General features: G+C 37.0%; 1 protein-coding gene across 22 annotated transcripts in view; it reads left to right on the top strand.

The window, feature by feature from the left end:
* Positions 1 to 17,047, top strand: part of PHF21A (PHD finger protein 21A) — a 289,223-nt gene that overhangs the window by 237,620 nt on the left and 34,556 nt on the right. For 20 of the 22 annotated variants that reach the window (XM_077114531.1, XM_077114528.1, XM_077114525.1 and 17 more), the window contains one exon: positions 14,222 to 14,428. In XM_077114531.1, the coding sequence (XP_076970646.1) occupies positions 14,222 to 14,428 (207 nt within the window). Of the gene's footprint in view, positions 1 to 8,190; positions 10,631 to 14,221; positions 14,429 to 17,047 lie in introns of those variants that run through there. The other 2 variants (XM_077114539.1, XM_077114541.1) reach the window with 2 other exon arrangements.

The following is a 17,047-nucleotide window of genomic DNA, read 5'->3' as shown; positions in this document are numbered from 1 at the left end:
TTAATTATTTATTTATTCTTGATATATGGTATATATTCACATATCAAGTAATTGTCCAAAGTGTACTATCAGTGGTTCACAGTATCATCATATAGCTATGCATTTGTCATCGCAATCACTTTTTTTTTCTTTTTTGTGAAAAATAACATTTATGCAAAAAGCAATAAATTTCAGAGCACATCACAATTAGTTGTAGAACAGATCTCAGAATTTGGTATGGGTTACAGTTCCACAATTTTGGTTTTTACTTCTAGCTACTCTAGGATACTGGAGGCTGAAAGAAGTATCAATATAATGAGTCGCAATCATACTCATTTGTTAAATCCTACCTACTCTGTATAGCTCTACCATCATCTTTGATCTTTTCCCCACTCTTTAGGGGTATTTGGGCTATGTCCTTTCTAACTTTTTCATATTGGAAGTGGCTGTCAGTAATATGGGATAGGGGGATGGAATTGTTTGATGTTCTGGAGAGGCTAGCCTGTCTGCATTTTAGGACTTATCTGGCCCAGGGACCCATCTGGAGCTTGTAGATTTCTAGAAAGTTACCCTAGTGCATGGAATCTTTTGTAGAATCTTATATAATGCCCTGTGTGTTCTTTAGGATTCGCAGGGATGCTTTTGGTCGGGGGTTGCCAAGTTATGATAGGTAGCAGTGTCTAACTGAACCAGGCCTAAGAGTGACCTCCAGAGTAGTCTCTTGACTCTATTTGAACTTTCTCAGCCACGGATACCTTATTTGTCATACTTCTTTTCCTTCTTTTTGTCACAGTGGCATTGTTGATCCCATGGTGCCAGGGCCAGGCTCATCCATGGGAGTCACTTCCCATGCCACCAGGGAGATCTGCATTCTGTTTTAAAGGAAAATAGCTGTGTAGTTTTTAATGTTAGTAGGATAAATCTATTAGTGAATAAAAAATTTTAAATCAGATGCATATTAGTTAGTGGCTGGTAAGTAAAGTTCGCTGTGATTTACTCCCACCATTTTAACAGCCTAAATGTTGCCTGTGTCCATCCCACTTATTAAATTGAAATCATTGTACCAGAATTGAAGTTTTTGGCTTGAGGCTGGAAGATTGGCAATGGAATCTTGCAGTTGAGCATCGTACTCTATAGACGAGGAAGCGAATCATTCTTGTGGAGTTGGTTCCAGCCTGTATGCTTGCTCAGATGTGCAGTCTTTCTGACATTCTGAGGCAAGTTATTTAGCACTGCCCAGTCCCTTTAAGAACATGCCCAGCCCTTCCAAGTGTGCAGAGCAGTTTATAGGGAATATGCTTCAGAATGGGCAGCTTTGGTTTAATTCTCAAGTTATCACTTGAGCTATCCATTCCTTATCTATAGCTGCATGTTTCCCAATTTGAGTGTATCCTGTGGCTCTTCTCTAGCTTGGCCTCTACACTTGGTTGCACAGATTACTTTGCTTCCTTGGCTTTCAACGGACCGTCTTTGTTTCTTGGCAGTTTACCATACCTAGAGGCTGATGACCAGTAAAAGATTCCTGTCTGCTTTGGTCCAGCTTTCCACACCGAAGTACTCTACATTCGATCAGTCGGCTTGGATGTCATACAACCTCCTGTCAGCCCCAGAAGAGTTGGCTCAGAAAAATGAGCTCTAGCTCTTTGTTCAGTGAACAGAGCTTCATTCAAGCTAATTTTCCAGAGGATAAGGGTTCCATATTCTAATTCCGTCTTCCTATGAGGAGCTATTTAACTCTTGGTTGGTCGTCAATCACCTTGTATCTCAGTTTTCCCAGCTAAATAAATGACAGTTGCCTTTATTATCTAGTCCACACAGTTATGAGAATCTTATTTGATAAGAAGTTGTCAAAGTTTACAAGGATAAAGTGCCATATAAACTTAATAATTGATTACTTAAGCTAGGAAATCACTTCATCAGGGAAATATTGAGGAAAACGGTACTGTTTTCATTTAGGGTTCACTCAGAAAGTAGGATTCTTGAAAAGTTATTAAATTTATATGTTTTTAGAAATTTCCATTTTTCTTAATCACGTAAATTAAATTATTTTGAAAAATATGAATACTCAGGAACAGTAATGAGTTAAGTGTGGAAGATGTTTGTTTTAACATGTTCTAGGTGGCTGATGATTACGCTTGCTATAAATCCCTGGACAGCTTCAACAAGGTGGTCTTCATTTTTCTGACCTCTACTATGTGGCTGTTTAAACAGCTACTTTCTTCAGCTTTGGAGTTAGCTATGGTTCAGTGACAGAAAAACTGATTCCAGTTCATCCTTTGATGAACATTGGTATTACATGATAGGATGGGGGTTAAATTATCCATGAGTTACTTTAAGCTGTTCTGATAAAGTCAGCACAATTGTAGAACATATTATTACTGAGTTTTTTGTTCTCAAATTTATATCTTGTAGATCGTTATCTGTCTCCTTTGAATCTTTGGATGTTTTATATTGCAATATTCTTCTTAGTAACCATTGATTACCTTGTTTTTTATGTTGTGTATCTTCCGCTATAGTCAAACCCGAGTCTTTTTTTATTATGGTAAAATTTTGATTAACCAGAAGGCCAGTTGAATTTTCTGAGATCCCTTTTGGTTCACCTATTTTTGAAAATGTTCTAAGTAATGTCTGATCCTACTTTCCTCTCCTAGTAACTGCTGTTGAGTGAAGTAATTACTGTGTAGGGGTTAAAAACTGGTAGGTAGCTCATGGACTTAATCTAGCCAACAAAGACGTTTTGTTTGGTTTACAATGTCAACAGCAATTCATACACTAATGCCTTTAGACAGGGCACTGGTCTTCCCTCTCCAGTTGACCTTAGCTCCCATCACTCCCTATCGTCTTACCGCCGGCCGACTCTATTCTCAGGCTTCTCCTGTCTGACTCCTGTGCTCGTGAGTCTTCAGCCCTTGAATAAAGCTATTCTGTAATGATTTAGTTCCTTGTAGTGTGTCAGGATCATCACTATGAGCATTCAGTGCTATGGAAGTGAGAGGTATAGAGCAGGATATTGTATTCTGACCATTCAGAGAGATTCATAGAATTTTAAACAGAAGACAGTGTTTAGAAGCTAGGTGGAAAGGCAACTGAAACTGAAATGGGTTAGTGACTCACTCAAGGTTACAGAACTAGTCTAGTAACAGATATAGACTAGAATCCAGGCTTCTTGGCCCTTTATATTATTTCTAATATATAATACTTCCTCCTTATTTTTTTCAAAAGCAGAGTGGAGAAGAAAGAATATATATCCATATATAATTAAGGTTTTTACTATGTGCTTTATGGTTTGTCTAACTGTGTTATATAGTATACAGATGTGAGGGCTCCAAATCCTTACTAGTACCTAAAATAGCGATGTGTATAAGGGAGCTGGGTATGTGAGGAGGAGGGGTTATAGAATTAGATATCAGGAGCTAGAGCTCTTTAAGTTTGACTACCCCTGACTTGAGACCTAGGTCCAGTTACCTGCTCAGAACCTCGGCATTGTACTTGACAGATATTAACCATCTCATGTTATTGCTTCTGTTTTTATTGTAACCATTATAGAATTCAGCAGCTACCACATTAGCTGTATCTAAAAATCAAGAAGCTGATCTTAGCCTTAGTATAATGCCCTTCTCTCGTATGACCCTGCACCTCAGTAATTAAGTTGGATGTAGAAATTAGAAAACGTTGTAGTAGGAGAGTAAGCTACACCTTTCGTACTAAGAGGTATGCTAAAAGAAAATTAAAAATAATAAATAATTTTTGCTTTGACCACTCCATCCTTTCTAAAGCTTGGTATAGGTGTGTGGGTGTATATACAAAGCCTTTAAATATTTGTATAAAGATTTGTGGATTGGATTTGGTGATTTTCATAATCTGCAAAAAATGTTTTTCTATGGTGGGCCACGCCACGGTGGCTCAGCAGGCGGAGTTCTCTCGCCTGCCATGCCGAAGACCTGGGTTCATTTCCTGGTGCCTGCCCGTGCAAAAAAAAAAAAAAAAAGGTGTTTTTCTATACACTTAAGATTTAATAAAATACTTACATTTTTAACCAAACGTATTTTATTCGTTAAGAGACTGTTCTTCCTTTTCTTCTTATATTAGTGAACCTCTGTCTTTCTCTAAAAAAATTCCTAGTACTGATGATTTATGAAATAAAAAAGCAAACCTGCTCTGAAGTTCTGAAGTGTGAATTCTGTTTCCTTCTGTCTCTAATGCAGAAAACTCAGACTAAATACAAAATAGTGCAAATCATCCTCTGTCACATGTCTTGGAAGATCCAATCCCTTGCAGTTAACCATCTATCATCTTGGCAACACCTGTAGGTGATGGAATTGCTCCCTCCCTGTTTTTTTTTTTTTTTTACGTGGGCAGACATCAGGAATCGAACCCAGGTCCCTAGCATGGCAGGTGAGAACTCTGCCACTGAGCCACCGCGGCCTGCCCCCTCCCTGTTGTTTTATGCAGGATTTGTCAGAAAGTAAATTTATAACCCTGTTCATTTTTCTCTTTAAGTGATTATAACAAATACTTGGTGATAAATTCAACTGTTGAAAATTGTGGATACTTTGTGAAATTAAGGGGTATTCATTCAGTAGCTTTAGAATCTTTTTTAAATTTATGCATTTACAGTATTACTATAAATGATAAAGAATTATATTTTTAAGCATCAAGAATGTGATATTCAGAGTTAAATTCTTGATATTCTCACAAGCAGTGTCGACAACCAAAGCTATAGGCTGAGCCCCCAGTCTTGGGGTTTGTTCACATGAAACTTAACCCCACAAAAGATAGGTCAAGTCTACTTAAAATTTAGGCCTAAGAGTCACCCCCAAGAGAGCCTCTTTTGTTGCTCAGATGTGGCCTCTCTCTCCAGCCAATATGATGAGCAGTCTCACCACCTCCCCCCTCTCTGCGTGGGACATGACTCCCAGGAGTGTGGACCTTCCTGGCAACGTGGGACAAAGATCCTGGAATGAGCTGAGACTCAGCATCAAAGGACTGAGAAAAACCCTAGAATGAGCTGAGAATTAACATCAAGAGACTGAGAGAACCTTCTCGACCAAAAGGGGGAAGAGTAAAATGAGACAAAGTGTCAATGGCTGAGAGATTCCAAACAGAGTCGAGAGGTTATCCTGGTGGTTATTCTTACGCATTAAGTAGATATCACCTTGTTGTTCAAGATGTAGTGGAGAGGCTGGAGGGAACTGCCTGAAAATGTAGTGCTGTGTTCCAGTAGCCATGTTTCTTGATGATGATTGAACAATGATACAGCTTTCACAATGAGACTCTGTGAATGTGAAAACCTTATGTCTGATGCTCCTTTTAGCTACTATATCAACAGAAGAGTAGAACATATGGAATAAAAATAAATAATAGGGGGAACAAATGTTAAAATAAATTCAGTTTGAAATAGTGGTAAATGAAAGCGAGAGGTAAGGGATATGGTACGTATAGTTTTTTTTCTCTATTATGATTTTATTTCTTTTTCTAAATCGATGCAAATGTACTAAGAAATGATGAATATGCAACTATGTGATGATATTAAGAATTACTGATTATATATGTAGAATGGAATGATTTCTAAATATTTTGTTTGTTAGTTTTTTTAATTAATAAAAAAAGTTAAAAAAAAAAAAAAAAGAATGTGATTTTCAGAATGTACTTTTGTTGAAATACTTCCCAGTTCAGAAGGTCAATGTTTAGTGATTTATAGGATTTATTTTTATTTAAATGTAAAGGAAAATTATTGTAAACCTTAAATCTAAGGGAAAATCCTACATTTCATTATAGAATTTTTCTACATGATGTATATACTACATGGCACAATATATTGCTCTAATACCATCTTCTAACATTTTCTCTTTAAGAAAAAACAGAATTAAAGATTGTTTAAAGGTATCTTTTCCTTTGGAAATGGTTGATCCATGTTTTAGGAGATGTATTCTGCATAAAATTTGGTTAAATAATCTATTACATTAGCTTTTCCAGTGTCTGATCTTGCCTTGCATTTCTGTGTAAAGAGGGCTTTCTGCATTATTTCAAACGATGCCCAGTGCTTGGAGTAGACAAAACAGTCTGTTTTATCTGAGCAGTGTTGCAAAAATGGTAGGTTTTTGGTTTTGTCCCTCCCTCCATTTACCCCCATTTTAGGGTCATCACTATACTTAAACTGTATTTTTCATACTTATGTTGCCAAGGGCTGCTACTGTACAAAGACATCTCCAAGCATAATTCTTTGTGAGGAAAGCCATAGCAGCTTTAGGGCAAAGGAATGAGAGAATTTCTAGAGGGTATGGACAACTGTGACAATAACAAGGCAATGCTGCCTTTTCAGGCTGTGGGATGGGGCCATAAAATGGTGAATGACAAACTGGTCGCATGCACAACAATGCACTGTAATAGATAGCTAAAGAGAGGTATGTATTTTGCTGAACTGGTGCTTAATTTTCAGAGTCTGGTCATATCTTATGGTGGTACAAAATAGTGATTCAGGCACTCTTTTAGATTAGCAAACAGCTAAACTGTGTGTATTATAAATGGTTCTCGTGGTTTTTTTTCTGCTGTCCTCATTGCTGTTTAGGGTCTTTACTGGGTCAGGTTACATTTAAGTTGAACATCTATTTTATGCATTCAGAGCTATAATCCTAGGCCATAAAGAGGTATAAGAAATCTTGGCCATGTATAGATTTCTACACAGGGATCTCCCTAATGTGTTTGATTTCTGAGATGAAGAGGTAAAAGGTACCTTTCTTTCTTTTTTTAAAGCATAACAACATACAAACATGACCATTCTTAACATATAAGCATTCCATTCTTGGTATATAATCAGTAACTCACAATATCATCACATAGTTGTATATTCATCACCATGATCATTTCTTAGAACATTTGCATCAATTCAGAAAAAGAAATAAAAAGAAAAAAATCATACATACCATACCTTTACCCCTCCCTCTCATTGACTGCTAGTATTTCCATCTACCCAATATATTTTAGCCTTTCTTTCCCCTATTTTTTCTATACCCCTTATCACTCTCTTTCATTGATCACTAGCATTTCAGTCTACTAAATTTATTTTAACATTTGTTCCCTCTATTACTTATTTATTTTTAATCCATACGTTTTACTCGTGTCCATATCATCAATAAAAAGGAGCATCAGACTCAAGGTTTTCACAATCACAGATTGCAAAAGGTATATCATTATACAATCATCTTCAAGAAACATGGCTACTGAAACACAGCTCTACATTTTCTGGCACTTCCCTCCAGCCTCTCCAATATACCTTAACTAAAACGGTGATACCTATATAATATGTAAGAATAACCTCCAGGATAACCTCTCGACACTGTTTGGAATCTCTCAGCCATTGACACTTTATTTTGTCTCATTTCTCTCTTCCCCCTTTTGGTTGAGAAGGTTTTCTCACTCCCTTGATACTGAGTCCCAGCTCATTCTAGGATTTCTGTCCACGTTGCCAGGAAGGTTTACACCCCTGGTAGTTATGTCCCATGCAGAGAGGGGAAAGGCAGTGAGTTTGCTTGTTGTGTTGTGGCTGAGATAGAAAAGCCACAACTGAGCAACAAAAGAGGTTCCCTGAGGGTGGCTCTTAGGCCTAATTTTAAGTAGGTATTAGCCTATCCTTTTTGGGGTTAAGTTTCATATGAACAACCCCCCAAATTAAGGGCCCAGCCTATTGCTTTGGTTGTCCCCACTGCTTGAAAGAATATCAGGAATTCTCCACATGGGGAAATTGGATTTCCACCCTGTCTCATCATTCCCCCCAGAGGGACTTTGCAAATACTTTTTTATTCACTGTTCAACTCACTCTGGAATTTATTGGAGCATCACTCACGACAAACCTACAAAATCTCATGCCCTACTCATGGTTCCATGTACTTATGATATTCAATTAAACTGTCCATATAAGTTATATTAGGAAATACATTAGTCAAAATATAAATTTTGTACCAAATAAACATTTTTTGCTTTAGTCTCACCCTTAAGTTAAAGTTTTAAAATATGAATTACCATCTATTTTCAGCACCCTGCTATATTGACATTCCTTTGTTCTTCCTCATGCAAAAACATTTTTTAATTTAAAGGTGCCATTCTTAATCTTGTACATTTTTTTGGTGATGCTCAAAGAGAAAAAGTTTGAACTAACATTAATGTTTAATTAGGTATAAAAAGTCAAGTGATTGAAATACAATTGACATTAAAAATAAAAGTCACATTTAATTAGTTCTTGCTCTGATTTAAAAATTCTTGCTAAACAAATTGTGTTATTCATTGATTGTCGCCCCTATTTTCACATTGTGATTGAGGATTTCCTAAGGCCCCCCCATTAATTCATTTGATCCTCAGCATTCTCCTGAAACAAATAGTGTATTATAACTTCAAAGAAACATAGGAAATTTTAATGTAAGTCAATTGGGTTCTGACTTTGTCCTTCTTGGTCTTTTATGATAATAACACATTTCTACAGAAATATATTGCAACAACTGTCATTCCCAGCATCCAGTGTTCTTTTTTGGTCTGTGTATCTATACTATTTTGCCTTAGCATTTTGATATGTTGCATATTGGGATCTGAAGTCCTCCAGGAGCCACATCTCTTTGTTGAGTACAACAGCTATACTTTTTCTTGTTTGATGCAAATTAAAGGCAGTTCCCATTTTCTGAGAAAGGTCCCTAGATTTATGCATGGTGTTGCTATAGCAGTCTTAGCAGTTGTTTATAATTTATGCATAAGGGGGTTGGAAAAAAATGGGTTGAATTTACCTATTAGAATGTGAATGAACCAAGTAAGAAAAATGTAAACTGCATTTCAATCAGGGTATCAAATAAAGGGTCTAATCCCCTATAGAGATGGAATATAAGTCCCACTGATACGAATAAAAGGTCCAATCCCCTGGGGGAGATGGATTGTAAAACCCACTCATGTAAATACCAGCATGTGCACGCACGTGTGTGTGTGTGTGTTTTGAAGGAAGACTAAACCCCAAAGAATATTTTTTTAATTAAAAAAGTAAGCCAGAGTCTAACCATGACATATGTAGTTGCCACCATCTGTGAAGCATCCATGCAGAGAATTTTGAACTTTATCAAAAAAAAATCTGACAATTCCAACTGCTGCTATTCCTTCATTTGTTTCTATTCTACTGTCCATGACACTTTGCAGAACTGTAAGATAATTATCTATGTTTTCAAGTCTCAAAGACCATGAAACAAACCTTCTTTAGTAGACAACATATACAGTTCACTATATAAGATGACGTTATAGATACCCTCTCTGTCAAACAGGTGGCATTTTAAAAAGGAATATATGTAAAATTAGGAGTTATTGGTCTGACTCTAACCCTGAAATTGAATATCAGAGAGATTAGGGAAAACATGCTAGTGCCTTTCAAAATTAATAAAATGCAATTATTTTTAGCTCAGTCTATTTCTATAGCTGCTGTCCCTAATATTCCATGTTCCTCTTCCTCTGCCAGAGTTCTGTTCCGTCTCCCCTGGCAGGGTCCCTCTGATAACTTCAGTGCGCATTCTGCCATTGCATTTCACTTACTGCATTAAGAGGAAAACTGTTTTTAATTTGTTGCTTCTTTGCCATGGTATTCTCTGTTTTTGTTCATAAAGTGGTGGAATCTTCGCTTAAATTTCTTTTAAAAACACTCACTTTTATTTTCTATTGAAATTTTGTCATTATGGTTATGCCAGCAACATATACTCTATTCTTTAGAGGATAATAATGTGGCCACTTTCTTACATATCTCGTTCATGCATCCTTGGAGTTGGTGAATATTGGTGTTAGTTATAATTGCAGTGGTTGAATTTCATATCAGGCAACAGAAAGTGTTTTTTTGATTTGAGTACTTCTAGCTTCATCAATGAGTATAAATGTCTCCAGGTTAGTTTTTATGCATACACATTTAGTATCCCTGGTTTCGTTTTGAGCAATTGGTATGTTTGAAGATCTGGAAAAGTTTTTGTTGCATTTTGTGTATGAAGACGAGTAAGACATGTTCTTGACTTTCTGAATTTGTGATGTTACAAGTTTTTATCAGCGTCTGGTATGGATAAAGGTTCTATTTTCAAATTATATGGTTGATCCATGAAGAAAGAAAGGGTGAATTTTTAGTGCAAAACTTTGTAAAAAGGTGCCTGAGTGGGCGTGGCCCTCTCATACTTGATAGAAAACAGATAATGCAATAAAACACACAGAAACCGGGTTGAATGACTGACCATGTGCATAAATAGACAATTGACGCACCAAATTCCAGTTGTGGCAAGCAGGACCTTGTGCCTGGAGTTCCTTTCTAAAGCTTGTATGAGCATATGTTGATGGAAATAAACTGATTTCTTAATGAGAGGGGTGGGAGATGGTCCTTATATCCCTTTTTCTTTATTGACCAAGGCCATGGAACTTGGAATGATTGACTGGGATTGCAGAAAAACAAAACCAGTTTCTGTGGAATTTTTCTTTGGGACCTGTCTTGCTGTCATGTGAACATGGTGATAGTATCACAGAATGTCACAATATTGATCACCATGACTACCTGTCTTGGAAACTTGACATGAAGTATCAGAGGCTCTGTGAACTCTTCTGCCTGAATAAGCCCTGATGAAACTTACTGATGTGAATGTCATGGGAATCTGAGGTTGGGAATTACATGCTGGGTTTATGGAGCCGTTCTTGACAAATGGATCGAAGTGGGGGGTGGTAATAGCATTCTGGAGACCTGTTGTGTATAGGAAATATATTAAGGCCGGAAGATGATAAGTTATTAACTTTCTCTCCCTCCCTTCCATCTTTGTTCTTTCCAGGTTTTCCTTTTTCATTTCTTTCTTTTTTCCCCCCTTTTTAACTATCATTAACTTACTAGAGAATGATGAATGACTCAGTTTGTGAGACCTTTCTCAAAGCTGCAGGATAATGTTCCAAGATAATTAGCTACATTTAAAGGTCTTCCTTATATATGAACACCATTGAAAATATTAAATTGTTTATGCTAGTATAATCTTCATTAATAACCAAAAGAAATCACAGGTTCTTTGTTTAAAACACATAGCAATAAAAATCAACTGTGGAGACAGGAGGAACCCCTTTGTACAGGGGACACTGACAACTTTGCTTGGTGTTACTCAGCCAAGATTTATGAAATATTATACCTGAATTCTTTCTCTGGCCCACCAAGAACTGGCATTGAAGCAGATCAGGTCCCTGATCTGAAGTTAATGCGCTGTCAGAATAGGAAGACTGAATAGAACAAGACTTAGGAAAGCCAACTAATGCACATGGCGACTCTCCTTTTCTGGTCAGTCGTTCAAAGATTGTGCGTGAACTCTGTGCACCTGAGATGGACCTCTAGTGTAGAGCTCACTGAGCTTTGGACTGTTTTTTTCCTTAATTGCGGTGAGAGATATTTAAGTGGCCAAGTGACAGAATACATCAATGTTCCTCCAACCCTTGATTTTTAAAAATTTCAAACACATCCACACTCATACATCTGTAGGCTTAGTATTCTTCTAATCTTCTGGTGATCAACAAGAAGTGCAGGAAGGATGAATTTCTGTGGGACACTTTGTGAAATACCAGAGTTGTCTTGCAAAAAAAACTTTACCCAGATCATATGATCTGACCTGTGTTCAATCTGCACAGCTTCTTCTCTTGCTTCCTTTCTTTCTTCTCTTCTGTCTCCTTTTTTTCCCTCCTTCGCAAGGACTAATGTAAGTTTGCAAGTATTTTGATCTTGTTTTTCCCCCCCAAGCTTCCCTGGGCATTGTTTCAGGTGCTGGGGGAGGAACAGTTATGAATGCTGGGTGACTCACTTTACTCCTACTCGCTGACTCTGCTTCTGATTGGCCGTCACCTTGCTCTCACTGCTCTCACCATCTGGCTGAAGAGTGCTCTAGCCTGCCTCCCCTGCTTGCTCCTGTTTCCTTCTGTCGCACACAGTGCTGGGAGCGGGCTCGGGCTTTCTCCAGTGCTACTAGTCACTTCCCTTAGGCAGTAAAGTAGGAGAGTGCACTGTTGGTTTCTAAGCATGGCTGTAAAGGAGAAGAGCACCCCTTTCTTTTTTGTGCCTGGTGTAGTAATTTAGTTTCCTGTGCTGAGTTTGTTCAAAGTTTATTTTTTGGCAGGGGTCATATATATTTTGTACTATGTCCTCATGGTTTGTCTGCTCCCCCATGAGCTGTTGTATTTTGTTTTTTGTTTTGTTTTGTTTTAATAAGAGTTTCTTGGAGTCCCTTTCTCCGGCTGTAGATGTTATACTTTATGTAGTTTCTAAATAAGCTTTATGTCTGATGGGAGGGGAATAGAAAGCAACTCTACATAATTATTTAGTTTTTAAATGTTTAAATGTTCTGGCTGTCACCAAGCAATAAACTACATGTGATACTCAGAATTATCTGCAGCATTACTGCTGTCACCTCCCTTGTTCCCAAATTGCAGTGATTCATTTATTCTGCCCTTTATATTTAAGAAATAGAAGTTTGATGACTTGAAAGTTAATTTTTATAAGAATTTGATATTTTTATTAATTCGCATTTTTATGCATCTGCAGATGTTTTTTGGAGATATTTTGGACTCTGCCACCTTTTAAAAAAATATCTAACATCTCAAAGCAGTACTAACAAACAAATTAGAACAGAATCACTTTTTTTCAAAGGTTGACTTTTCTATGGTATTTTCATTGTCTGAAAAGAATAATAAAAATATTTTTAAATTGTCTCAATAATATATTTTTTATTGACTGGAAAATTTTAAAAATCCATTTTGCGAGTATTTTAATGTTCAGATATGTTAACTGAGTAGCCCCGAGGTTTGGCCCCTTTGGAGAATATGTGCAGTAGAAAGAGAGTTGGTTAGAAATCAGTGGCAGGGATTTGAAAGTCAACCTGGGCCTTATGGTTTCACTTAATCAATCCATTAGTTAAATTTCTTCATTTACTTCTTTTTATCCACCATGATCTGTATTAAAAATAGCAGTCTCGGGCAGGCCACGGTGGGTCAGCAGGTAGAGTTCTCACCTGCCATGCCCGAGACCTGGGTTCTATTCCCAGTGCCTGCCCACCATGCAAAACAAAAACAAAAACAAAAAAGCAGTCTCTTCTTATCAAAATTAACAAATCTCTACTGATGAACTCATTTCAAGTGTATGAGAAGAATGCTGCTTATCTTTTCTTCCAGCTATTAGGGAAGGAAAGTCAGATCCCAAGTCTTTTTCCAAATGATTATTATATATTCTCTGAGCCATTTGCTGGTCTTCTTCAGTCTTATGACTTCCTAGGTCATGTAAAGAGAACCAGAATTTACTCAGCAGCATAATTCTAAGCAGAGAAGGATATAGTTGTGCACAAAATAAATCCCTCATGGAGCTTCCATTGTGTTTAAAGGTAATATTATATCATAATGAAGATATCAAATGCAACTTTTTCTTGGATTAGGACAAGATCTAGGAATGTCAAGAAACTTTAATTTTAAATTTTCATCCCCTAGGGCTAAATCCTCACTTTACCTAAACAAAGGTATACATTTCCACAGATCCTGTCCCAACAAATAAGTCCTGCTCATGAATTATACATTTCAGTAATTTAGAATGTATGTTGTTTTTAGTACTGGGATCAGTAGTTCTCTGTTTAAGAAAATTTGTGTAATATTTTCAACTGCGATGGATACATGATTCTGTTTGATTAACAGAAGTTGGTATGGCTGGTATCTATGTTATCAGGTGCAAAAAATAATAATGATTACCAAAAGTGTTCCAAACACAGTTCTGAGTAGGTCCTTTGGTACCCGTAAGAACCGTAAGGAGTTGGTACTGTTAATCCCCTCATTTTACAGAACAAGAAATTGAGGCACAGATAGGTTAAATAACTTGCTCAGCTTCACATAGCTGGTAAGTATCACAACTGACATGTGAATTGAGGCAGTGTGGCTCCAGAGTTGTGTTCTTCACCACTGCTTCTGTCCTTCCAGCCTAGCGTGCCAGGCTGAAGTCTGGGCTCTGTTACAGGGTCTCCATTAGCTTTTTCTTTTCACTTTATGCCTTCGGTTTCCTATTAATAGTAATGTCTGTAAGTGTTTTGAATCTCTCAGATGTAGAATCTATGTACATTTTAGATGTACATAATTTTAAGTGAAGCTAGTTGAAAGGATTTCAGAGGTATATAATGGCAACATAATTCTGTGTGTGATAGGCCAGTATTCTAACAGATTATATTTCTTTTTTTTCTTCATTTGGTAGAAAAGAGTGGTTGAACAGCTACGGAAGAACCTGATAGTAAAACAAGAACAACCTGACAAGTTCCAGATACAGCCATTGCCACAATCTGAAAACAAACTACAGACAGCACAGCAGCAACCACTACAGCAGCTTCAGCAGCAGCAGCAGTACCACCACCACCACGCCCCGCAGGCAGCTGCGCCCTCGCCCAGCTTGACTGCTTCACAGGTAAGAGTGTACCCGGCACTGCAGGCCTCACACTGTAGACTGCTTTGTAGTTGTTATATAGGATTGGGTCCTGTTTCAGGTTATTACTAAATTCAGCTAGCACTAAACAGAGTTACTTAGATTACTCTTTTATACTATATGGGTTAAGAATCACTTGAAATTCATTGGCAGATGGAGATAACATCGCTGAGGAACAAAAGTTAAATCATTTTCCACCTGTCCAAAGAAGGGGGTGGTGGTAAATGTAGTCAGGGATAAAGAGAAACCACTTCTCTTCGTTAGAACAGAGTCTTATTTTAAATTTCTGGAAGTATTTATTTGTACTTGTTTTAAAAGTCTGTGTGACTTGACCTCTTCTGCAATTGTTTTCTGGAAGTCTTAGCAGTTAGGCATGGAGATAGTCCAGGACCAATGTCCTTGAGAGAAAGAGGCAATCAGAAGGATAATATATTTCCATTATTCATAGAAACAAAATATTAATTTCTGAGTCCATGTTCATGAGAATATGAATCTGTTCTAATACACTGAAGGAACTCTGAAATTGAAGTTTCAGATCAAAATTAGAGTTAAGGGATGGATGCTTACTAACATTCTAACTAGGTAATGCTGTGCAGATGTTTTTACAGTAAAGGGCATATAAGGTGAAACAGCCAAAATACACACAAAAAAGGCATATTTGGGAATGGAAATAACATTTAGTTAAGAAAACTATTCAAGTTCGATCTCCACATGTATATTTAATATGAGCATACCTTTTAAAAGGGGACCACTGGGCAGTGGTTTTTGATCTTTGGTGTTCCAGACCCCTTGAAGACTGTAAATCCTCCTCAGAAGAAACACATTCATACCCCCATACGCTCATTTTTACACATGACTTTAAGGAATTTAGGATCTCCTAAAACCTAAGGATGAGCACTCCTCACCCACCAACATTCAGTCTTCACTATATCTTTATATGTAGAGAATAAGATTATAGTTTATTCATGCACCATTTATGGACCCTGAGCTTTTTTCATATACAGCTTTTTGCAAGTGAACAATATATTGTTTCTAGAAATACTAAAATAGTTCATGTTTATATAGAGTTGACTAGATGCCAGCACTCTGTTGACTGCTTTACATATAGAATATACATAATCTCACCCCAACTCTGTGAAGCTGGTAATATTATTATCGCTTGTTTTTTAAAGGAGAAAATTAGGCACAGAAAGCTTAAGTTATTTACCTAAGATCATATAGTATTATGTGGTGGAACCAAGATTTTAACCCAGATGTTCTGACTGAAAACTCTGTCTGTTCAGCCATCCTTCTGTACTGCCATATAGTATTAAAAAGAGAAATGCCAACACTGCATAAATACCAAAGAAGGAAAAAGAAAAATCCATGTTGTAAAACATGTAGCTAGGGTAGTCCTACATAATTTTCACCCTAATCTCCGCTCCAAGGATATTTGGAAATTAGGCATTCAAAACTGACTTTAAAAATCTCCTGACCAGGACTTGTATTGCTTCTGAAGGATTGCTTATTAGATTACTTTAGTGGGAGTTTGAACAGAGTTGGGTTAGGTTGTTCTCTTTCCAGAGTACAGTTTGATCAGAAAGTGTTTACATGGAAGGAGTTTGGTATGTCTCCAGATATGCAAGAGTTTTCTTTCTCAGTCCGTGGAAACTTTCTGTTCAAGTAACATTTCAGTTTACACAAATGGGAGAAAATACTTAGAATATCTCTTCCCTTCCATGGTAACCTGAGTTCTGTGCTCCCTTGTGAAGGCAGTCAGGGAGGGTCCAGGGGCTAGCCCCACAGCAGTATTAGAGAGCATTTCTCCATCTGGCAGTCTGCCAGATACATTTCATTGTGTTAGCTCATTTTTGTTTTATATTGTTTTGTTTAATTCAAACTTTTAAAAGCCAAAGATCTTCTATGATTTTTGTTTGTGTGTGTGTTTTTATAGTAAACTATCAATCTGTATTTATTGGGTGCCCTCTGTGTGTTAAATTCTGCTATACAAAGAGGTAGCAGTGGTTTCTGCCCATAAGAGCTCTAGAATCTGGCACTCTATAGTACATATTTTCATTCATTCTAAATATTTTTTGAGTCCCTACTATGTAGAAGCACAGTGCCTAGGCAGTGTGGAGAATGAATTCACAACTAAAACAGAGTGTCTGTCTTCAAGGATTTAAAATATTTAGAGAAGGCAATCTAACAGAAAATAATAAAATCCTAGTACCAGTAAAGAGCTGTGAAAATACCAGAGGACAGAATAATTTTTTAAATAATTTTTATTTTAGTTACATATATACAACCTAAAATTTCCCCTTTTAATCACATTCAAATATATGATTCAGTGGTGTTAATTATATTTACAATGTTGTGCTGCAGTCACCATTCTCCATTATGGAAACTTTTCCACCACTCCCAATAGAAATTCTGTACCAATTAAGCTTTAACTTCCCATTCCCTAATCCCACCCCCACCCCGTCCCTGGTAACCTAATCTCTGTCTATGAATTTGCTTATTCTAATTATTTCATACCCCTGAGATCATACGATATTTGGAGGACAGAATAATTTTGACTAGAAGGATCCAAAAGCACTTCCCAGAGGAGGTGGGATTTGAGTG

Source organism: Tamandua tetradactyla, chromosome 8, assembly GCF_023851605.1.
Source record: "Tamandua tetradactyla isolate mTamTet1 chromosome 8, mTamTet1.pri, whole genome shotgun sequence".
In the NCBI taxonomy this organism is placed as follows: Eukaryota; Metazoa; Chordata; class Mammalia; order Pilosa; family Myrmecophagidae; genus Tamandua; species Tamandua tetradactyla.
The sequence above is the reverse complement of the archived record's forward strand: the minus strand, read 5'-3'. Positions and strand labels throughout refer to the sequence as shown.